General features: G+C 37.7%; 1 protein-coding gene across 1 annotated transcript in view; it reads right to left on the bottom strand.

Annotated features, from left to right (window-relative positions):
* LOC115224489 (EF-hand calcium-binding domain-containing protein 5-like) overlaps positions 1–26,209 on the bottom strand; it is a 95,327-nt gene that overhangs the window by 31,528 nt on the left and 37,590 nt on the right. The window contains exons 7-13 of the mRNA XM_036513384.1: positions 24,951–24,988; positions 21,804–21,831; positions 17,943–18,524; positions 12,439–12,498; positions 10,928–10,954; positions 8,641–8,843; positions 1,942–2,098 (exon numbers count right to left, since the gene is read on the bottom strand). Coding sequence (XP_036369277.1) covers positions 1,942–2,098; positions 8,641–8,843; positions 10,928–10,954; positions 12,439–12,498; positions 17,943–18,524; positions 21,804–21,831; positions 24,951–24,988 — 1,095 coding nt within the window. The remainder of the gene's footprint in view (positions 1–1,941; positions 2,099–8,640; positions 8,844–10,927; positions 10,955–12,438; positions 12,499–17,942; positions 18,525–21,803; positions 21,832–24,950; positions 24,989–26,209) is intronic.

The following is a 26,209-nucleotide window of genomic DNA, read 5'->3' as shown; positions in this document are numbered from 1 at the left end:
ACCACTAATTAGGGATAAATTCTCAAAGGCCACTTGTAGTAAAAATTTCTAAAATCTTTATTACTCTGATATTATTAATTAATTATATATATATGCTGGCCATTGATAAAATTTTTTTCGGAAATTTTTATCCTATATTAGATGTAAATATAATAGTGTTCACTTCCGGACTCTCTCACTTTACGAGAGTTTTCAGTTCGAATCGCACGTGTCTCGAAAGGGCTGGAGAATTTCTATTTTGGATATATTTGGGGTACTTAATTGTGTTCATGACTTAGTGTTTGCTTCTTCCATGGGTATAAGTAGGTATTTCATTTATTTATTTCTTTGCCGCATTTATCACTGATGAAGAGAAGGTTCTTATGAATTAACTTCTGAAATCAGGTCCGATATGATAATAACGGCATTTTTTAGAAATTTCTGTCGGCTTTCTTCGAGACGCGTGCTTATAGTGATGAATTATATGGTTATGGATGATGTGTCTAGATTCGGCATTAGAAATTTTTTCTTTAGTCCTTGTTTATAAATTTAACTTTTAAAGGTATTTTTTAATATGCTGGGCATTGGTAAAATTTTTTCGAAAAATTTTATCCTATATTGGATGTATATATATATATATATATACATATATAAAAACCAGCTTAGAGAAGAAGAAGAAACGAAACGAACGAATCGAATCAACGCGAGGGCGCTCAGTCATACAATAGTCATCATCATCATCATCATCATTTAGCGTCCGTTCTCCATGCTAGCATGGGTTGGACGGTTCAACTGGGGTCTGTGAAGCTGGAAGGCTTCATCAGGCCCAGTCAGATCTGGCAGTGTTTCTACGGCTGGATGCCCTTCCTAATGCCAACCACTCCGTGAGTGTAGTGGTTTATTTATTTTATTTATTTATATATATATTTATATATTTTATATATATATATATTTTTTTTTTATTTATTTTTTTTATTTATATATTATTTTATTTATTTATATATTATTTTATTTATTACACAATAGTGTAATAAATAAAATATATGCATACATACAAACATATATGTACGTACCTACATCTACATGTATATATACATGCATATATAAATATATATACGTGAGTACAGGACACCACAAATAGACGTAGAACTCAACGAGAAACGAAAACGTAAAAACAGCATGGAACGGACCATTTTTTTTAACAACGAAAAAACAGAGTACAAGACAACTACACAAGGAAAAATCCCCTTCATCAGCCGTCCCTAGTTCAACTCCAGTGTGTTATATATATATATATATATATATATATATATATATATATATATACATGTGTGTGTGTCTTTGTGTCTATGTTTGTCCTCCACCACTGCTTGACAAATGATGTTAGTGTATTTACATCCCTGTAACTTACCAGTTTAGCAAAAGGGATTGATAGAATAAGTACCAGGCTTACAAAGAATAAGTACTGGAGTCAAATCATTTGACTAAAATTCCTCACTGGTGCCAGTGGCATGCAGGAAAGCGCCAGGGTGCAATGCTGTGAAAATGGCTGGCATTAGGAAAAGCATCCCGGGTAGAGAACGTGGAGCACATTGCAGTCCATCAGATCTTGTCAAACCACCCAACCCATGCCAGCATGGAAAAGGGGATATTAGATGAGGAGGAGGAGGAAGAGGAGAAAGTGGAAGAGGAAGAGGAAAGGAGGAGGAGGAGGAAAAGGAGGAGGAGGAGGAGGAGGAAGAGGAAGAGGAAAAGGAGGAAGTGGAAGAGGAGGAAGTGGAAGAGGAGGAGGAGGAAGAGGAAGGGGAAAAGGAGGAGGAAGAGGAAAAGGAGGAGGAGGAAGAGGAAGAAGACAGTGAATTAGCAGAATCTTTAATGCCAAGTGAAATTAAATAAACAAATGAGGATAATGATAAAAAGCAGGGATTATCAGATTGACAGAGAATTAAAGAAATCGCTCACTCATTTCGACCAATTCCGTTTCTGTAGTTTTTCTTAAATTAGTTATCGCATTTTCAATATATTTCATGCTAACATGGCCAGACTGATCGACGTCCCACATCTCAAACAAACTGTCGGAAATTGCTTTTAACTTCTTGTATTGCAAATCTTGTTTGATCTGTGTTGAAGTTTAAACAAATATTGAAACAAATATTTAAAAAAACTGATCGAAGATTTACTAAATGCTGTCATTATAAAGCAAAACACCAACACTGGAAGAAATACTATATGGTACCATCTCCAAGGGTACAATATAGTAACCTAATGGTTACCTAATTTCCGTTTTTGAATGCTGTGTGTTTGAAAATAATATACAGAAATACAGTGGCAGCCAAAATGTTCGGAACGGCATTGTTTTCGTCAGAAAAGTAGAGATAATCTTTTTATCAAAGTTGCTTTATATTCTATTTTATAATAAGAGATACTTATCACAGACAATAAATACGATATTATTTGTTATTGCAACTGAGCAATTATGGAATGCCCTTCAGGAAGAATGGAATAAGATCACCCAGCAAGAAATTGAAAATTTAATTTCCTCATGCAGTCGAAGATGTCAGAGTGTGAATGAAGCTAAAGGGCTTCACATTAAATATTAAATAATTCCAGTATTCTCTGTCATTTTTGATTATTTTGTTATTTTTTCAACCGTTCTGATCATTTTGGCCGCCATGGGTTTTGCAGTAAATCACTAAATCATCCCTAACTTTTGTATTATCCTCTCAAATTACACCAAAATCTCAGACAATAACAATTAATATTGTATTTATTGTCTGTGAAAATTATAGAATATAAAACTACTTTGATAAAAACTTATACTTACTTTTCTGACGAAAACAATGCCGTTCTGAACATTTTGGCCGCAACTGTATATGTATTTGAGGGTTTATTAGCAGCATAAGGTAGCAACCCTTCATTTTGGAACTCCCCCTCCCTTGAATGCACTTTAATTTTTAGGAATGTTCTTTCTTAAACCATCACTTACCAGTTATCTGACCTTATAAGACATACTGATTTTCTGGGACATTTTTTTTTAGGAGACAAAAATGCATACTTGGTAAGCTGTCAAATATGATGATAACACCTTGTACAGCTGAACAAATTGGGACGTTCTATGTTAGAAGTCAGTACACGTGCCCAGGAACCTAGATCTATTCATGTTACACAATGGCTATGAACTTAAAGTACAACAGTACCAAGGACGCTGTCATTTATGACATACCAGGCATGGCTGTATGGTTGAGTGGCTTGCTTCCAAACCTTGTCATTTCAGGTTCAGTCCCACAGGATGGCACCTTGTGCAAGTGTCTTCTACCATAGCTCTGTGCTGATCAAAGCCTTGTGAGTGGATTTAATAGAGAGAAACTGTGAAAAGCACAATGTGTGTGTGTGTGTGTGTGTGTGTTTGTCTTGACTTCATGTGATGGTAGTTATGAGCATCACCATTATACAGGAAGGGTCTCTTGATTCCATTCTTCCGTGAAAACATGCCCAGCCATGCGAAGTAATACTTGGCTTGGAAACAGGTGAGGGTCAACAACAGGAAGGGCATCCGGCCATCGAAAATATACCTGAACAAATTCTACCTGAACAAATTCTACCTGACCCATGCAAACATGGAAATAGGTGTATTAAGATGAGAAGATCTTCACTAAAGATTTGTGACTACATTTAAAAATTTTAAGAAATACAACAGAATCCTAAGAAACTAAAGGTGGTTTGTGTCAATAAAAAATTATTAATGGTAAACTATAACATGTTTTTTAAAGGCGGCGAGCTGGCAGAAACGTTAGCACGTCGGGCGAAATGTGTAGCCGTATTTCGTCTGCCGCTACGTTCTGAGTTCAAATTCTGCCGAGGTCGACTTATCCTTTCGGGGTCGATAAATTAAGTACCAGTTATGCACTGGGGGCGATGTAATCGACTTAATCCATTTGTCTGTCCTTGTTTGTCCCCTCTGTGTTTAGCCCCTTGTGGGTAGTAAAGAAATATATAACATGTTTTTTAAAGTTCTTATGCCATCGGGAGATGTTCAGGATCAAATCCTGGCAAGTCTTGAGAGCTAAAGGATGCCATAGACATTTCTCTCTTTGACAAATTTCTTTTCCCAATGGCATACAAGCTTTAAAGAAATGTTTATAGTCCAGGTATTAAGGTTGATTTCTGACCTACTGAAAACAGGTTCCGCCCTTTGTGGGAAAGTGTAGTTGAGCATATGCAAATGTCCAAATTGAGGAAACAAAACAAATTCTCACATATACACACCCAAAGAGAAACTAATCTAAAGTATTATACACATATATTGCTTATATATAATATTTTTTTATGTATTATATATTGCTTATATATAATACATAAAAAATATTATATATACATACATGCACACACACATACATAGACATATATACGTACATATACATACTCACACACATATATACATACATATATATCTAAAGACACACATACAAACAAACATCCACACATACACACCTACATTTGCGCACACTCACACATATATAATATGCTGTCCTATGTTCTCACAGGTAATGTGTTAACAGAATTGGGTCTGAGGACATGTTTGACAATCAGGGTACAGCACTGTCTTCGGGGTAACCTGGATTTGATGAGTTTCAAAGCTTGTTTAGGTATATTCTTTCTTTTCTTTTATTCTTTTACTTGTTTCAGTCATTTGACTGTGGCCATGCCGGAGCACCGCCCTTAGTTGAACAAATCGACCCCAGGACTTATTCTTTGTAAGCCTAGTACTTATTCTATCAGTGACTTTTGTTGAACCGCTAAGTTACAGGGACATAAACATTCCAATACTGGTTGTCAAGCGATGTTGGAGGGGAGGGACAAACACACACACACACACACACATACACAGACACACACAGAGACACACAGACACATACACAGACACACACGCACAGACACACAGACACACACGGACACATATGATGGGCATCTTTCAGTTTCTGTCTACCAAATCCACTCACAAGACTTTGGTCGGCCTATGGCTATGGTAGAAGACACGTGCCCAAGGTACCATGCAGTGGGACTGAACCTGGGACCATGTGGTTGGAAAGCAAGCTCTTTACCACACAGCCACTCCTGCACCTATATACAAGAAATTATATATACATATCATCAGCAAATCATAAATCTGAAAGAGAAGCACACTCTAAGTTGTAGAGCAGCAGAACATTTAGATAAAGATAGTTATGGCCGGTTCATAGGGTTACTCAGGGTTTTTCGTCCATAAAGTGCATAGCTTTACATGTCCGTCAGGCCTTAATAATAATAATAATAATAATAATAAAAACATTGTGTACAGTGCTCAGGTGCACTACAACTCAACTAAAGTGTATGTATAGTACATGGGGTAATGTACAAGCGTCAAGTAAAAAACACTGCATGAGTCATGACATACACATATGTGTATGAGTATGGAATGGGGACAATCAGATGTAGTTTCGGCGGATTTCGGAAAGCATGAGGGCCTTAAAGGATGCAGTGTCATGGCAGTCAACAACTGACGCAGGCAGTTTGTTCCATGCTTCAGCAACTCTGAGCGTGAAAAAATGTTTCCGAAAGTCAATGCGTCTAAATACTCTCACACACACACACAAACAAATTCACTTAAGGCTTTCATTAGCCCAAAGCTATAGTAGAAGGCACTTGCCACAAGGTGGGACTGAACTCAGAACAATGTGTCTGGCAAGCAAAACCCTCACCACGCAGCCATGCCTGCACCTCTTATATAAACTCATATATAACTAAGGCTGCGAGCTGGCAGAGACGTTAGCACGCCAGGCGAAATGCGTAGCCGTATTTCGTCTGCCGTAACGTTCTGAGTTCAAATTCCGCCAAGGTCGACTTTGCCCTTCATCCTTTCGGGGTCGATAAATAAAGTACCAGTTATGCACTGGGGTCGATGTAATCGACTTAATCCGTTTGTCTGCCTTTGTTTGTCCCCTCTGTGTTTAGCCCCTTGTGGGTAGTAAAGAAATAGGTATTTCGTCTGCCGTTACGTTCTGAGTTCAAATTCCGCCGAGGTCAACTGCCTTTCATCCTTTCGGGGTCGATAAATAAAGTACCAGTTACGCACTGGGGTCGATGTAATCGACTTAATCCGTTTGTCTGCCTTTGTTTGTCCCCTCTATGTTTATACATATATAACTATTTTGATTCACTTGAATCTCATCAATACCAGGCAATCAAAGTTTTATTAATTATTCTATATCACTTTGTTATGTAAATTGAGAAAGAGAAGAACCGGGAAGATATATGGAGGCATTTCACTTGGAATATTGTCCTTTGCATTTTTCTTTTTTGTTTTTTGGTCATAGTTTGTTAGTTGTGTAGAAATACGGTTGTGAGAAATGGAAAACAAAAGTAATTTAAATTTATGTAAAATCTCAATTATTTTCATCTTTTTTTTTTTTGTGAAAATATCCATCACAGCTTGAATAAATTATAGCCACAGATATTTCACAGGCCATGTTGCAGCTGTGCTGTCTATAATGAAACGTTCAGTTCCTGCCATTTAGTGAGGCAACATAAATATGCATGCATGTGTGTGTGTGTGTGTATATGAATATATGTGTGTATATATATATATATATATATATATACACACACGTATCTGCTGCGTATCTGGCATTAGAATTTTTCTTCTGCCCTTATCTTGTAAATTATGTATAAATTTTACCTTTAAAGGCATTTTTTGATATGCTGGCCATTGATAAAATTTTTTTCCCCGAAAAAAATTTTATCCTATATCAATTATATATATATATAATCTACTCAATTTCAATATATATATAGACGCAGTGTGGTAAGTAGCTTGCTAACCAACCACATGGTTCCGGGTTCAGTCCCACTGCATGGCATCTTGGGCAAGTGTCTTCTACTATAGCCCCGGGCCGACCAATGCCTTGTGAGTGGATTTGGTAGACGGAAACTGAAAGAAGCCTGTCGTATATATGTATATATATGTATATGTATGTGTGTGTGTGTGTGTGTTTGTCCCCCTAGCATTGCTTGACAACCGATGCTGGTGTGTTTACGTCCCCGTCACTTAGCGGTTCGGCAAAAGAGACCGATAGAATAAGTACTGGGCTTACAAAGAATAAGTCCCGGGGTCGATTTGCTCGACTAAAGGTGGTGCTCCAGCATGGCCGCAGTCAAATGACTGAAACAAGTAAAAGAGTGTATATATATATATATATATATATACACATACAAAGATGCAGATATGTATGTTCATATACATATGTATACACATACATAATATAATATATGATATGATATGATATGATATATGAATAATCTACTCAATTTCATCTGTTATTTAGAATATTTAGCTGAATCCTATTTTGATTCTTTTTTTTATACTTAATCCATATTTATCTATAATCTTTTGTTTATTCCTTTCTTTGTATTTAGTAAATGTGTGTGAAGGTATTTATATGTATATATGTATATGTGTGTGTGTGTGTGGATAAATCTGTATGAATTTACATATATATATATATATATATATATTATCAGAAAATATGTGTATATACACACATACACAGTCACACATGCACACACACATACACACACATAAAATTTCTTCAAATACTTAGCAAGCTCTACAGACATAGTTTGACAATGTCTGTTATATAGATGACCTAATTTGCAATGGAGGTGGACGGGCTCAAAGGATAATTGCCAGAGTAAGAATGGGTTGCAAAAGATCCAGGGAGCCTTTACCTCAGCTGGCAACAAAGGGCTTCTCTTTCTAAGTGAAGGCCAGAATGCCTGTCTCCTTGCCTGGTGAGGAGGTAATCAACCTGGCTTATATTCCCCACCAGGCTGGCTTTCTAAAGTTAGTGTTGCAAATCATAAGATCATTTGCATCACAGAACTCAAATAGCCTTGTGTCTTCCTCATTCCTGGTAACAAAGCCAAAACTACCATGCACACCATGGAATCCATGGGGATGCTGCCCAACATATCCATTAAAGTCGCTGACCACAATAACGAAGTCTCTGTCATTTGTCGTTGAGGTCGTCTGCAAAAGGACCTCATAGACTTGGTTCTTCTGATCATCAGCTAACTCAGCCAGTGGAGCATAGACAGAGATAAATGTAATTGTTGATTTATCTATGATAAGTCTCAACTTAATAAACCTACTGCACACGTGAAATAAAGGGTCTTGCTCAAGAACACAATATACAGCCTGATCTGAGAATCAAACTCACAACCTCATGATTGTAAGCTTGACAATGGAAAAAAAATTATGGTAAATTTTAATTAAATCGTTGACTCATCGTAGACATTTTTAGAGAGTTACTACACTTATATAATAGCGAAAAAAAAGCATTAAAATGGAAAAAAATGATGGTAAATTTTTTTTTAAATCGTAGATGTGCGCTAATACCCAGAAGGGCTCGATATGAATCACGACTATAAGATACCCGGTTTTGGTTAAACTGCACTGCAAAATGTGGGAGTAGTTAGGAATCTAAATCGTAGGAGACAGACACTACACAACTTCACTTTTATATATAAAGATATATATATATTATATATATATATATTATATATATATATTGGTGTCTGAAACAACTGTAAAGAAATTATAATTAATAAATAAAATGGTTTTACCTTTCTGAGTCGTTGCAGTTTCTCATCAGGACTTTCTTGATAATTTTCATGAAAACAGCCAACCAAAATATCAAACATGGTCGTAGAATGTTGTTCAGTCAAGAAACTTTTCAGCAGTTGAACAAATTGTAAGGCAGTCAGAGCATTTAAATCAAAAGCTGATGGAGAAAAATCTATTTGTCTTTGGGGAAGTTTATCTGCACCTCGTGAAATAAGAAGTCTTAAGTTAAGATTGGATCATGCACAAAGTATGTTTGCTTATTAGCTGTTTTTCTTTAAGTGAGAAATCTGAAGATATTGATGAGAATACACACACACGCACACACACATATATATATATATATATATAAAATAAATATAAGAGAGTGGTCACTATATGGCTCACTCTAGCACCAGTTAATCCAATAGGTTTCAACCACAAAAATACATGTTTCCCATGAAAGTCAGTACGATTGTTAGCTCACACGGACAGGGCAAATAAAAAATAACAAAAATACAGATTATTTTGGGACAATTGTTTCGCTATTAATGAATTAAATGTAATTTTACTTACAAAAAAATCCACTTGTAGCTCCTCAGCCAAAACTATCTGGCTAAAATCCACTCAATCACACGCCAGATTTTATCATAACGATAAATACGCGTGTGGTTCAATTGATTACATCCGACGTTATAATTCAAATGCCTCAACTAACAGCGCGCCAAATTTTCACGGAAAACAAATACAGCATTTAGAAATAAATGCAGCATAATTATAATTAATTAATAAGGGTGAGAGAATTAGATACTAATTTAAATAGATATACTATTAAATTAGTATCTAATTCTCTCACCCTTATTAATTAATTATATATATATATATATATATGAGATAGGGGTACGTTACGCCGCAATAATATGTGTATAGAAATTAAATGTAAATTATAAATTACAAAGTGGGACAAGAATGCAAAAACACCCAAAGAGACGACACAAAAAAACAGACAGGTCACTCGAAGCCTCTAATCTTCAGTCAGGAACCAGATCATCTTAGCAATTTCATCTCTTTGTGTGTTTTTGCATTCTTGTCCCACTTTGTAATTTATAATTTATATTTAATTTCTATACATATATATATATATATATATGGTACCTTGGGTAAGTGCCTTCTGCTATAACCTTGGGCAAAATCCAAGCCTTGTGAGTGGATTGATAGCTGGAAACTGAAAAAACGTCATATATATATATATAATATATATATATATATATATATATATGTGTGTGTGTGTGTGTGTGTGTTGTATATGTATATATATGTGCGTATGTGTCTTTAAGTTCGTGTTTGTGCCTCAACTGCTGCTTGACTACCTTTGTTGGTTTGTTTATGTCCCTATAACCTAGTGGTTTAGCAAGGGAGACCAAAAATAGAATAAGTTCCAGGCTTTAAAAAAAGTACTAGGGTTAGTTCATTCGACTAAAAATTCTTCAAGGTGATGCCCCAGCATGGCCACAGTCTAATGACTGAAACAAGTAAAAGAAAAAAGATCTATATATATATTATATGTGTGTGTGAAGGTGCCTGGCCTAGTGGTGAGGGTGTTGCACTCGCAATTGCTAGATTGTGGGTTCAATTCCCAGACCAAGCTATGTGTTATGCTCCTAAGCAAAACACTTTATTTTAGGTTGCTCCACTCAGTTGTAAATGCGTAACCCTGTGATAGGCTGGATTTCCAACTAGGAGTTCAGTTGAACAAATCGACCCCAGTACTCATTCTTAAGTCAAAGTTCCACTGTATATCTTCAGACATATGCCCTGAATACACCTGCAAATAAGTTGTCAAAGAACTCATAATCCTAATTATTTGAATCATTCTTTAGATCTGTTGAGTGCGAGTAAGAGGAGAACTACTAAGACCGAGTGGAGGATGCTTTCAAAGACCAGACTCATCCCCACCAATCAATTTTTTATCCCTTTGAATATTGGAGTTATCTCCCATGCCTTTCTTGACAAGAATTATCATTAATACTAAGGATGGTTTGACTGTTTATTGCAGGTGTAATTTTAATTGATTAAAAATAGGAATTTCTCAACAAGAATCATCATTAATGGTAATGATTGTTTTCTTTTCATTTCAGATGTAATGTTAAATGATTAGAAATAGGGAGGAGACTCTCATTACATTAATTATATCAACTCCCACTCCATCACCACTTAATTATACTGATGACATATATGTATATAACCATGTGTTCAAACCTTACTTAACCATTGTGTTGATATGAAAGCAAAGCACATAATTCTACTCACCATCTTCTGCAGCAATACGCTCCGTTACTGTTTCCGTTGATGGTTGATGGGTATGAAGTAGAAATTCAGAAATGTATACATTTAAAAAATATCATCTTAACTAGGCACACATAAATTTTGATATAAAAGAAATAATACTGACTTCATTAGAAAAAAAATAATGCTTCTCTATTTATACCAATAACACAATGTAACAAAATTTAAAATTTTTTTTTTTTTTCATCTTTGGTCATTAAGTATTATTTCCTATTTGCTTCTATCTAGAAATCAAAAGAAATGACTACTTTCCCCTTCAAAGTTTGCTTCTTTGACCTGGACATCAATGTCTTAAAACTTACCTATTTTCCATTACATTTCAGATAGATTCAGCACAGAGTTGCTGAAGCAGAAATATCATTATAGAAAATATTCTGTTCAATACCACAAATTTTCATGTCAGTTGCTTGGTCTTAACCACTTGAGCATGTCCCTTAGTGGCTGACAATATGTGCATCTCTTACGATGAGCAGGAGTAATGGGGAGGGCATTAGGGCCGTGTGTTGAGAGGGATTCTTTGGGGTTTTAATAAATGTAACATAAGCAAAGTTTAAAGGAAATTTTAGCCATTTATCATACTTTCTATGGATAAGGAAATAGGAAAGAACAGTTGCTACCCAAAGATAAAAATTGTGTTACACAGGCGCAGGAGTGGCTGTGTGGTAAGTAGCTTGCTAACCAACCACATGGTTCCAGGTTCAGTCCCACTGCGTGGCACCTTGGGCAAGTGTCTTCTACTATAGCCCCGGGCCGACCAATGCCTTGTGAGTGGATTTGGTAGACGGAAAACTGAAAGAAGCCTGTCGTATATATATATATATATATATATATATATATATATATATATATATATATATATGCGTGTGTGTGTGTGTTTGTGTGTCTGTGTTTGTCCCCCTAGCATTGCTTGACAACCAATGCTGGTGTGTTTATGTCCCCGTCACTTAGCGGTTCGGCAAAAGAGACCGATAGAATAAGCACTGGGCTTACAAAGAATAAGTCCCGGGGTCGATTTGCTCGACTAAAGGCGGTGCTCCAGCATGGCCGCAGTCAAAATGACTGAAACAAGTAAAAGAGTAAAAGAGAGAGAGAGAGAGTGTGTAATTTGCAAAACACTTCATTTTTAAGTTGGTTCAGCCTATTCAACTGTAAATGAGTTCCAGCAATTGCTAGGAAGTTAACCCTGTAAGGGACAGGTGCTCTATCCAGGGGTGGAAACTGGATTAAGCTCTGGTCTTAGGAGTCCTATGGTTCATAACAGACCTAAGTACTAATATGTCAGTAAACAAGCTTAGGTACTTTTGCAGTTCAATATATTTGTTCTAGTAAAGCAACGAGCTGGCAGAAACATTAGCATGATCCAGCCTCTCACACCCGACAATGTGGATACTCATTAAATACTCACAGCTGATGCTATAAATAAATAAACTGGAGCCTTAGTAAAACCTAAAATTTAATACAACATTGCTACTTACCAACATCTTCATCTCTGTAAACAGTAACTTCCTCAACAAAAGAAACAACAGATTTTATATCTGTTAAATGAAAGAGATACACGTGGATTAAAACTGAATTTCACAATATTTAAATAAAAAATACTTATATTTGGCAGGTTCAAAATCAATATTTCTTTGTTTCAAGAACAATTTTTTTTTTTCTATAATTCATTCAGCATTTAAACTGGCTCAAATATTCAACCTGTTTTATGTTCAAACTGGCCAGATCTGGCTTATTACACCTAGCCTACAATGTCATTCCAAAAATACATAATCACATCATTGAAATCTCAGAGCTATGAGATAATGCAAGATTAATTCAAAACAATGTGAATAAATAAAGCATTACATTTGACAGAGTAATCTGAATGCTAAAGGATTTAACAAAATAGTGTTCTTTAGTTAGTTTTAATTGATTCAGTCATTAGATTGTGGCCATCCTGGAGCAGTGCTTTGAAGACTTTCTTTAGGCAAATGAATTGACTCCAGCACTCATTTCAATCAGTCACTTTTGCTAAACCGCTAAGTTACGGAGACATGAATACACCGACACTGCTTGTCAAACAGTGGTGAAGGAACAAATACAGATACACACACACACACACACATATGGCAGGCTTCTTTCAGTTTCTGTCTATTTTTAATTTACGAAAATTAGCAGATTGTCTCCCTTGCCCTCTTTGACCAGAAGTAATCATTAAAAATAACAATTCTTATTGTCGTTGTTGTTGTTGTTGTGTTCTTCATCACTAACTTTAATTACCGAAACTAAAATTTATTGGATCACCAAAACAAGTACATTAGCACTCATTTTACTCAATTTTACTTTTATTTTTACAAATTCAGTCTTTTCAAAGTTAGCATTTATTTCAGTGAAGTAACTTGTGTATAATCTTTCCGTTTTTAACATTTATAAAACTCAAATCACTACTTCTAAATACTTCTAAATACTACCTAAATATGTATGTGTGCTACTGAATAAAGAGAAGTTGCTCTCAACAATATCTTTTCAGATAATAAAATAAATCCTAAGTCTAAAAGATTGAAGTTTTATAAGATTATCAGATATATTCAAGAAGCAAAAAAAAAAAAAAAAAAAAGACTTATAAATATTTTCTGAATGTTATTATCTAAGCAGATAATTATTTATTTACCTCAAGGTTTCAATATTTTGTTATTTTTAGATTTCCATGTCACATTCTGCAATGATGTGTTGTTGTTTTTGTTGTTGTTGTTCGTCCTACACTCAATTGTACCATGTCACAAAAACAAATGAATTTAAAATACCTTACAAATAAGGGTTAGCAACAGGAAGAGTTTCCAGCCTTAGAAACTGATTCAGTAAGTCTCATTCAACCTATGCCAGCATTGTGAAGGCGCGTGGCTCAGTGGTTAGGGCATTCTGCTCACGATTGTAAGGTTGTGAGTTCGATTCCCAGTTACGCATTGTGTCCTTGAGCAAGACACTTTATTTCACGTTGCTCCAGTCCACTCAGCTGGCAAAAATGAGTTGTACCCCTATTTTAAAAGGCCAGCCTTGTGACACTCTGTGTCAGCTCATCATTATCCACCTTGGTCTCGGGTCTACCATGGGGCTGATTTTCAAGAGTAAAGTCACCAGACCGGAACTTCTCAAATCATTGATGTACAGTGCGCTCATTCACCAAACACCTCATTGATGCTTCGAGGTGTCTGGGATGCATTGGTTCCATGACAGAAATCATATTCATAAACAACATGAATATTTTATCTTTCCATGGGTTCACAAAAATTGATTTAAAAAAGAAAACTCACAATATAATCAGACACCATGAATTGCATTTCGAAGAATATATATATATAGAGAGAGAGAGAGAGAGGTGCAATGGCCCAGTGGTTAGGGCAGCGGACTCGCGATCGTAGAATCACAGTTTCGATTCCCAGACCGGGCGTTGTGAGTGTTTATTGAGCGAAAACACCTGAAAAGCCCCCCGAGGCTCCGGCAGGGGATGGTGGTGATCCCTGCTGTACTCTTTCACCACAACTTTCTCTCACACTTTCTTCTGTTGGCCTGCTCGCTTAGCCAGTGGGGTAGCGTCATTTGAAGGCTAAAACAATGCAAAGCGCATTGTGACCAGCGATGTGTAGCAACATCTGATAGCCTGGTTGGTCACAGTGATATATATATATATATATATATATATATATAAATATATATATACATACGCATGTGTGTGTGTGTTTATGACTGTGTGTGTGCGTGTCTTTGTGTTTGTCTCTCATCACCATTTGACCACTGGTGTTGGTTTGTATATGTCTGCATAACTAAATAGTTTGTCTAAAGAGACTGATAGGATAAGTTGTCCAGCATAAAAATAAAAAAATAAATGTCCCCGTCACTTAGCGGTTCGGCAAAAGAGACTGATAGAATAAGTACTGGGCTTACAAAGAATAAGTCCCGGGGTCGATTTGCTCGACTAAAGGCGGTGCTCCAGCATGGCCGCAGTCAAATGACTGAAACAAGTAAAAGAGTAAAAGAGTAAATAAACAAATACTGGAGTTGATTTGTTGGACTAAATTCTTCAAGGCAGTGCCCCAGCATGGGTCCCTACTGGGCCCCTACAGTACAAAGCATGAAACAAACAATTACAAGGTAAAAGATTAATTTAAAAGGTATCCGAGCTTACAAAAGATGAAGTGACCTGACCTTCATTTAGCGGAAATAAAACACTTGGCTTTGTTTAGTCACAAAGGTTTTTTATCGGTGATTTACTGTCCTGACCTAAATTCAAGCATTTGCATATTAATTGCTAACATAAATGTTTATGTTTACATAACTGCCGTTCCTATTGTGAGGCACTCAACTGTGATGTAGAATGGATGCCAACATTTCAACGAGACTAAAGCCTCTCCTTCCAACGAAAGTGCCATTGCCATGGTTGTTTGACATCCTAGGTATAGCAGACAAGTCTCCCCCAAATCACATGGTTCAATCTTAAAAATGTGTAAAGGGGACATGTTGAGCAACAGGACCGACCTGTGGTCAAACAACATAAACAAAAACCAAAGTAGAGCCAGACGTGGCTGTGTGGTAAGAAGTTTGCTTCCCAACCACATGGTTCTGAGTTCAGTCCCACCAAGCAATACCTTTGGTAAGAGTCTTCTACTATAGCCTCAGGCTGACCAAAGCCCTGCGAGAGAGGATTTGGTAGATGGAAACTGAAAGAAGCCTGTCATGTGTGTGTGTGTTTGTGTCTGTGTTTGTCCCACATCGTCGCTTGACAACCAGTGTTGGTGTGTTTACATCCCCGCAAGAATATTCTATTGGCAAAAAAGACCAATAGAATAAGTACCTGGCTTTAAAGAATAAGTCATGAGATTTGACTCATTCAACTAAAAGTTCTTCAAGGCAAAGCCCCAGCCTGGCCACGATCAAATGATTGAAACAAGCAAAGGATAAAAAGGATAAAAAGATAAGAGCTGGTAGTGGCTGTTTAGCCCTGGGTCAGACTTGGTCAAGCAGACCCATGATCGAAAGTATCACAGTCATAACAACCTCCACCTTTTCAAGCAGTTTATCTAGAACTACATTGACTAGTTTGTCCTTCCTTTTATGAGACAATTGGATATGTTTTTGAGGGATATTTTGCTGCTATTTCTAGCTTTTTGTGTGACTGTGTTGAAACTCCCTCTCTTTGCTCCAGACTGGCACTGGTAGTTGTGGAAGCCACTATATCACCACCATCACAATCACCACCAATGTTACCACTACACACCACCACTACCACTGTTGTCATCTTCATCATCATTGTCACTATGAAATGTTTTGTAGTTAAGTAGATAAAAAAAATAAATAAATGTGCCCTTTTTAAAGCCTAGCCGGGCTCATGGGCCCAGTTTCCCAGTTTCTATGGCGTATGTGTTCCCCAGATGGACGGGATGCCAGTCCATCGCAGCGTTACTCATTTTTGCCAGCTGAGTGGACTGGAGCAATGTGAAATGAAGTGTCTTGCTCAAGAACACAACACGTCGCCCGGTCCAGGAATCGAAACCACAATCTTATGATCATGATGCTGACACCCTAACCACTAAGCCATGCGCCTCCACAGTTGAGTAGATATCAGTTTGATATTGGAGAACTTTGAGTGATGAGTTTAACATGAGATAAACAGTTGTACACAACATTCAGTCCAATTCAGCAAACTTTCACAACAACAGTGAATATTCCAGAATCAGACCCAGGAAGACATGGGATAAAGTAGTCAAGCATGACCTTCGAACATTGGGCCTCACAGAGGCAATGACAGGAGCCCAGGACCTTTGGAGATACGCTGTGATTGAGAAGACCTGGCAGCTAAAATGAGATCACAACATGTCCAGCCCTGTTAAGAATACCCCTGATGTGTCAGGCGATATGTTTGAGAAGACCCGTAGAATCAAATAAAACCAATATCATAGCTGTGGCCAATGACCCCCGACTGGCTCCTGTGCCGTAAAAAGCACCAACTGACCGTGTGCGATGCCAGTACCCCTTGACTGGCTCTTGTGCTGGTGGCATGTAAAAAGTACCATCCGAACATGATCGGTGTCAGGCCTACCTAACTGGCTCCCATGCCGGTGGCATGTAAAAAGCACCCACAACCAACACTCTCAGAGTGGTTGGCATTAGGAAGGGCAACATTGCCTGATCAGATAGGAGCCTGGTGCAGCCGCTGGCTCTCCAGACCTCAGTCAAACCGTCCAACCCATGCCAGCATGGAAAACAGACGTTAAATGATGATGATGATGATGACGATGATATATATATATATATATATATATATGAACATGCACATATACACAGACACATACGAAGGGGCTGCTGAGAAGTTCCTGGTTTTGGGTAAAAGAAAATGCAGGAGGATCAGTTAATTATGATCTTAATCAACATATTCCCTCTCAAATTCACATGCTTATTGCAGTGTTCCCTCCACCTTTCTAAGCCCTGTATAAAAGAACTTGGAAGGCTGGGCCTCTGACCAGGCCTTTTGCAATACCCTTAAAGCCAGGAACTTTTCAGCACCCTCTCTCTTATATATATATATATATATATATACATACATACATACATACATTTACATGAGGGGGTGCTGAAAACTTCTAGGCTTTGAGTAAAAAGAAATACAGGGAGGATCAGTTAATTATGATTTTATTCAACATATTCCAATGTCAGATTTACACACTTATTGCAGGGGGTCCTTCAGTATTTCTAAGCCCTATAAAAGAACTCAGGAGTTTGAACCTCCAACCAAACTTTTCAGCACCCCTGAATATATACCCAGGCATATATACAACTTCTGATTGATATAACACATCAATTCCAGAAGCTGATCCCTATTTCTGGCTCTTCTTCTGTTCCCTGTTTTGGACCTTTTTTTTTTTTTTTGGTTTCTTGACTGGGTTGGATAAAACAGAATTTTTTTTTTTTTTTTAATTAAGAAACAAAACAAAAATGTCCTACTTACTGTCTGCTGAATCTTTAGACTCTTCAAGCTTGAGTATTGAAGCTGCTAGCTTCTCCTGCCAAAGATTTTCTTGTGATTTGGTGACTTCATCAATCACTTCGAACACCCTTTTAATCCAGCTGACAAGTTGGTAATTGTCGTCCTCCATCTTTGACATAGCAAAACTATATTCGGCACCGGTTGAGGTAAATTCCGATGAATATTCTAACAAAGACTTTCTAACTCTGGCTCCTTCATCGTCTTCTTCCACTTCTTCTTCCGCTTCATCATCATCTAAATCATCTTCGGCATTAGCGTCCTCTGTGACAGCAGCATTATCTTCCGCAGGGGCATCCTCTTCATCTCCAGCTACAGCATCCTCTGCAGTGCTGGCATTCTCTGCACCACCCACATTCTCAGCATCTCTAGTAACACTGTCAATTTCACTATGCTCCCCAGTTTTATTTACATCGTCCTCATCCTCATCTTTACTTCCATTATCAGAATATTCATCAGTTTCTGGTTTATCTTCAGTACTATCCTGTTCTTCCTCGTCTTCCTCTTCAGTGCCTCTTGCTTCTCCATCACTGACTACAAAACTATCTGTGGATCAAACGAGGAGATAACAACAGAAAATATCAGCTAGAGTGTCTGCAAACAATATCATTCAATATCATTCAATATCATTCAAACAATATCATTCAATATCATTCAATATCATTCAATATCATTCAATGTCATTCAAACAATATCATTCAATATCATTCAATATCATTCAATATCATTCAATGTCATTCAATATCATTCAATATCATTCAAACAATATCATTCAAACTTTAGGTCCCACCGAGGAAATGTCCAGAGACCGAGACCTATGGAAGTATGCTGTGTGTGAGAGGACCCGGCAGGACAAGTGAGACCATAACCCATGGCCTCTACCTGGGATGTAGCCAGTCTACTTATGCATACCTTTCCTTCTTGGGACACAAAACTCTACTTGTGAAGACCTGTTGAGGCAAGTGAGAATCTGAATCAAAATGGAAATCGATCAACATCAATGGAAATTGTAAGTGTGATACCAGTGCCGGTGGCACGTAAGCGAACCATCCGAACGTGGCCGTTGCCAGCACTGCCCCGACAGGCCTCCGTGCCAGTGGCATGTAAAAAGCACCATCTGACCGTGGCCGTTTGCCAGCCTCATCTGGCACGCAAAAAGCACCCACTACACTCACGGAGTGGTTGGCATTAAGAAGGGCATCCAGCCGTAGAAACACTGCCAGATCAGACTGGAGTCTGGTGCAGCCTTCTGGCTTCCCAGATCCCCAGTCGAACCGTCCAACCCATGCTAGCATGGAAAGCGGATGCTAAATGATGATGATGATGATTGGATATCAAAATGATTAGATAATTCATACGGTTCTATTAAACATCGGATATCACACAACGATAAAGCAGCTTGTATCATTGGTCTATGTTTGATACTGTTCATGGGAACTCCTAATAAGCTAATAACCTAGTTATTATGGTAGAGTCTGTAGAAGAGTAGAAGAAGAAATTCTAGAAATAGGCGCAGGAGTGGCTGTGTGGTAAGTAACTTGCTAACCAACCACATGGTTCCGGGTTCAGTCTCACTGCATGGCATCTTGGGCAAGTGTCTTCTGCTATAGCCCCGGGCCGACCAATGCCTTGTGAGTGGATTTGGTAGACGGAAACTGAAAGAAGCCTGTCGTATATATGTATATGTATGTGTGTGTATGTGTTTGTGTTTGTGTGTCTGTGTTTGTCCCCCTAGCATTGCTTGACAACCGATGCTGGTGTGTTTACGTCCCCATCACTTAGCGGTTCGATAGAATAAGTACTGGGCTTACAAAAGAATAAGTCCCGGGGTCGATTTGCTCGACTAAAGGCGGTGCTCCAGCATGGCCGCAGTCAAATGACTGAAACAAGTAAAAGAGTAAAGAGTAAAGAGAGAAACACAACCTATCTCGAAACGGTGGCTTTTAATGGGATACCTTGATCGGTAGTTTGAAAACTAGGTGTAGACAATTGAATTCTGAGAACAATGCAAGCCATGTAAGAGAGATAGAGTGAGCAAAGTGAGAGTTGCCTATAAGTTCAGCTGGGAGTTTAGTCTGCAGCTAAATGTTTATCAAGGCTCAGTTTTCAGCCTTGTCCTCTTCATTACAGTTTCCTAAGCTCTTTACAAAGAAGTTTAAACTGTTTAGCATTTAAACAAGTAATATCCTTTAAACAAGCAATATTCTACCCTTCAATGTCATTCTAAAAATAAACAATGTATATCATCACCACCATCATCATCATCATCATCATCCTTTAACATCTATTTATATCATTAAAATCTCAAAGCTATGAGATAATGCAAGATTATTCCAAAACAATGTGAATAAATATGCATTGCATTTGACAGAATGATCCGAATGCTAAAGGGTTAAGGTCTGCTGCCTATGGGAACACCTATTATACGTCTTGCAAGCTGAAACCCTTCAAGCCTCTGGTCCTGATAAATGCGCCCTTTTAAAGGTCTGGAGAGCCAGCGACTGCACCAGGCTCCTATCTGATCAGGCAATGTTGCCCTTCCTAATGCCAACCAGTCTGAGAGTGTTGTGGGTGCTTTTTACATGCCACCGGCATGGGAGCCAGTTAGGTAGGCCTAACACCGATCATGTTCAGATGGTAAGACACTGGCAAACTTCTCCCTCTCTGCTAAAGTATACCTGCTTCCTAGCTTCTCTTCTACCTGCCTGATATCCTGATATAACTCCTTGCTGCCACTAACCCTTTCTAGTCCTTCCAAGCCTGATTCTTTTGCTCTAATGGCCCTGTCAACTACCCTGTTCCACCGCCATGTCATCTTGGGCCTGGCTGGGACTTCGCACCAGCCACAAATTTGTTCTGAGGCTCTCACCAAGTGGTTCCTGCAAGATTCTTGGTGTGAGATTGTGTGTGGAAACAAATATTGTTATACTTGGGGATGGTCACATTTTGGCAGTTATCACAGAAAGACAAAATGGAATAAGCAGAAGAAGAGGCACATGGGACAAAGGGTCGCTGAAGAGGTCACAGGATGTGTGCCAAAAGAGCTTTGACAAAGAAGCTAAAATAATAATAATAAAGCTTAAGTGAAGACCAAATATATAGTGTGTGTGTGTCTGGTTGGCACTTTGCACCAGCCACAAATTTGTTCTGAGGCTCTCACCAAGTGGTTCCTGCAAGATTCTTGATGTGAGATTGTGTGGAAACAAATATTGTTATACTTGGGGATGGTCGTATTTTGGCAGTTATCACAGAAAGACAAAATGGAATAAGCAGAAGAAGAGGCACATGGGGCAAAGGGTCGCTGAAGAGGTCACAGGATGCGTGCCAAAAGAGCTTTGACAAAGAAACTAAAATATTAATAATAATAATAATAATAATAATAAAGGTGAAGTGAAGACCAAATATATAGTGTGTGTGTTTAATTAGCAAAACAGAACCATCCCCAAGTATAACAACATACACACACATGGATACACACATGCACGCACACACACACACACACACACACACGTTTCTGTCCTGACTTACTTTCTACCTCAATCTACTGGAGGAAGCAGAAGCAGGGTGAGCTTGTGTGTGTGTGTGTGAGCTTGTGTGTGTGTGTATGTGTGTGTGTGTGTGTGTGTGTGTGTATGTGTCTCTCTCCTTTTTCTCTAGGGGAAAGAGGAAAGGAACTTCATCTCATCCCCGTCACCATCATCAGGGACCTCATGAACTGCTCAAACAATATTGTATTCCCTTTTCTTTCTACCCATTCCATATCATCTCATTCATTCTCCGATTATCAAAAAAGAAGGGTAGAATTAAGCCAATAAGTTGATTTACCTGTTGTTGTTTCCTTTGAAGGCTCACCCTGAAAAACAAAAGCAAAATCTATAATTTTGTTTTTCAATCAATTAATTAATTAGTTAATTGATATCACGTAATGAAGAAAACACAAAACCATATTAGAAATATAAATATATGTGTGTGTGTTTGAGTGTGTGTGTGTGTGTGTTTGAATGTGTGTGTGTGTGTGTTTGAGTGTGTGTGTGTGTGTGTTTGAATGTGTGTGTGGTGTGTGTGTGTGTGTGTATGTTTGTGTGTGTGTGTGTGTGTGTGTTTAGCCATCACAGTTAATGTTATGCAGTAGCACCACCTAGATACACGTGTCATCATCAACATCATCATTTGATGTCTGTTCTCCATGCTGGAATGGGTTGAAGGGCTTGACATGAACTGGTAAGGTTAGGGGGTCACACCAGGTCCCATAGTCTGCTTTGGCTTGGTTTCTATGGCTGGATGCCCTTCCTAACACCAACTATTCCACTGAGTGTACTTGGTGCTTTTTATGAGGAACCATTACAGGTTCTTTTTAAGTGACACCAGCACTTTTTACATGGCACCTTGGTTTTAGGATCTCAATTCTGCTGTGGTGGGCATGTCTTCTCAAGTACAGCAATACGCATTGTATATACATAGAAATCATCATCATCATTTTCATATCAGTCTTCCATGCTGACATATGTTGAGCAGTTTGACAGAAGTTGATGAGCCAGAGGACTATGGCCAAGCTCCAGTATCTGCTTTGACAGTGTTTCTGCATCTGGATGCCCTTCCTAGTGCCAACCACTTTACAAAGTGTGCTGGGTGCTCTTCACATGGCACTGGCACTAGTGGGGTTACCAAATAACCCACAAGACAAGGCCCCTCAACTGAGAGAAGTGTAGTATTGCAGGATGTGGCTTGCGCAATTTTTTCTGTTTTGCATAACCTCAATTTCCCGATTGTTCTCCATGTATCCGCATCTATGATTGAAATATCACTGCCCTTATCCAACTGTAGTTTAATATTTACACCATTTATTTTTACATGTATGAATTTTCTTGTTTTTGTGTCGTATTCACTTTCTGAAGAAAACACCTTAGAACTTTTTGCGTTCGACACTTGCAATCTTGTCCTGCAGTTTGAGCTCTTGTGCGTATTCTTTATTTATTGTCAACAATGTCAACCATACTCTGATATTGGAGGCTTAAGGATATAACATCTGGTGATGAGGATTTTTCAAAGCTCACGTGAGTTATTTGATAATTTGTGCATCGTACAATTTGTTAAATTGTGGAGAGCCTTTTAGGCTGCAGTGATACAGCTTCAAGAGAAGCAACAGGGACTATTACAGGTATTGCAGAAGCAAATATTACAAAAACAGTTAATTGAGTTACAGTCAAGGAAGTCTGAAAATTCAGTAGGTTCGTTTATGCCAGACGGCGTGGCGAGCTTGATTTCTGAATTCACTTATAATCCAGAGGAGGGTATTACGTTTCCTGCGTACTATAGAAGGTAGAAAGAAATTTTTAGCAAAAATTGTAAGTCATGATCGGATGAGGAGAAAGCAAAGCTATTACTACGCCAGGTAGCTCTGGCCAAGCATGAACGCTACTGTAACTTTATATTGCCCTAAAAGTTGAGTGAGATTGGTTTCCAAGAAACTATTGAATTACTCTCAAAGATCTTTTCTGATAAAAATTTGTTATTTAACACTCAAATGGAGTGTTGGAACTTAACAAAAAATAACGATTAAAAACTGTTTTTTATTAATGGCGTTGAAACAGCTGTTATTTACGGGATGTGTCATTTGTCTGCATAAAATATCAAAACTGAATTGAATTTATCATTTAATGATTAAATTATTAATTGATAAATTTATTATTTTGGTTTCCATTTCTAATTTATATTTATATATTGATAAACCATACGTTTATTTTATTTATTTATTTGTTAAGAGCGATAGTTCTTAACATTGTTATTTATATAGGTAAAAAATAACCCAGTAAATTCTTTGAATATTTAATATCCCTTAGGTGGTTATTTAACACCTAACTAAATTTTTATCTTTTAAATATAGATTATCTGAAGGAAGGAAGACATTACTTCCCATGTATAATAATGATAATAGTGACAATGAAATTGAAAGGCTCTAAAATGGATGAAATTCCTGCAAAATGTAATAAAAAGATGATTGAGTCAGCAAAGAGTCTTATGTGAGCTATATTTCTTGAGAAAGATGGATAAAGAGTTCACCTGGTTCCCACATCTGTTTCTACTATGGCCGAGATTAACAGAAGAGTTAGAGAAGGAGGAAGATGTCACACTGTGCTCGCCAACACACTCCAGCCTCTATCCTTATTTCTTTATTGCCCACAAGGGGCTAAACTTAGAGGGGACAAACAAGGACAGACAAACAGATTAAGTCGATTACATCGACCCCAGTGCGTAACTGGTACTTATTTAATCGACCCCGAAAGGATGAAAGGCAAAGTCGGCCTCGGCGGAATTTGAACTCAGAACGTAACGGCAGACAAAATACCTATTTCTTTACTACCCACAAGGGGCTAAACACAGAGAGGACAAACGGATTGAGTCGATTATATCAACCCCAGTGCATAACTGGTACTTATTTAATCGACCCCGAAAGGATGAAAGGCAAAGTCGACCTCGGCGGAATTTGAACTCAGAACGTAAAGGCAGACGAAATACTGCTAAGCATTTCGCCCGGTGTGCTAACGATTCTGCCAGCTCGTCGCCTTGAAAGTGAAGTGTCCTCTCTTTGTTCTTTCTACCACTACTACAGTGACCACTGCTCTTTGGAGCTAGCTTGTCTAGTGTTATCTTCACTCAGACACTCACAACTCATTCGTTTTCCCTTCTCTCATCGCCTTTGTAGTGTCCTATTGCTAATCATTACACCCAGTTCTTTCTCTCCAGCATGTTGACCTTCTGGAATTCCCTCTCTATCTAGGTTTCTCCTTCTCCCATGGACATACAATAATTCCTTCACAACTTTTGTTTATCATTTTTGAAGTTTGAATAAATTTGACCACTCTTCAGGCAAGAAGGAAAAAAAGCTAATGAATTTAAGTGACAGCCCAATATATAAATTTCTTTACAGGGATCCAAACGTTGTCTAAGAGATAAATATTATCATTCTCTTACCACGATTATGCCTGTTTCTTCCACTTCAGTGACTGGCCCTGAAATCAAGTTAAAAATGGGTTAAGTTTTATGTAGAAAATTTTCTCTCCCCCACCATATTGTGAAAGTATTAAACGGAATATTATTTTAGTGCTGATTCAAGAAATTTTTATTCACAACATCTAACACACCAAGTTTAATACCACCACCACCTGGCACTTTGAGAGCTTTTAACAGAGTCCATTTTGTTGCAAACATTTGGTGGGGGGCCAGGCTTCCAGTTTGAAGATATCTTCTCTCTCTCTCTTTCTCTCTCCCTTTCATGAGTCTCAGAGGTCCTGCAATGGATCATAGGCAGTGCCCTCTCACCTGGCATTGGATATTACTGTCTAGGACCCACAGGGCCAGATACACACATACAAGCACTCACATGTGCACACACATATACACATATATACGCACATGCACATACAGTGTCATTAAAAAACACAAAACAAAACACAGACATCTAGTCTCCCCCAACAATGTGGACAGAAGCATGTAAAATTAAGTTCACAGACCAAATACCTCTTAGTGGATTTGAACTCAAAACCTCTAATCACAGATACTGCAACAGAATATGAATTCATTCAGATATTCTACTTCTTCACCTGCAGTCTCTAGAAGATAAGTAATTCTATATTACATCTCCAACTCTTAGAAACTAATTCATTTCAAATATACATTACATAAATCTCCAGTCTTCAAGAAAACACCAAGCTCCCTTCAGCAAAATCTAAGGAGGTAAATAGTAAGAGATAATAGAATTCTTTTATTCTTCGTGTAATTGCAACTGGAGGGAAAAGAAGATTTGTAGCAGAAACAGATGTGCATTTCATTATGGTAAATAGATGCCATGACCAACCAACCTGAGTGTTAAAAATGAGTTCTTTTAAATGTAGAATAACTTTGTTTTTTAAATGCAGAACTTTATATATATATATATATATATAAATATATATAAATAAGGATAATATCAATATTTAAGTATCAATCTTATCAAGTGGCCAGAATGGGAATAAAAACCATACAAAGGTAATGATTATTTAAAACTATAAATTAGGGTATCTGAGAGATACCACCATGCTGAAAATAGCAGTCAAACCCCTGACCCTAAAGCCACATTCAATGTTCATATGGCACTAGGAGAGTAGACTGAGAGACAAAATAAACTAGCAAAAGAAATATTTCTGGATAATTCAAGATCCTAGATTTCTGGCTTTGCATAAGAGATGTTCTAT

The sequence above is a fragment of the Octopus sinensis genome, linkage group LG25, assembly GCF_006345805.1.
Source record: "Octopus sinensis linkage group LG25, ASM634580v1, whole genome shotgun sequence".
NCBI classification, from domain to species: Eukaryota; Metazoa; Mollusca; class Cephalopoda; order Octopoda; family Octopodidae; genus Octopus; species Octopus sinensis.
This window is presented reverse-complemented; position numbering and strand designations above follow the sequence as displayed.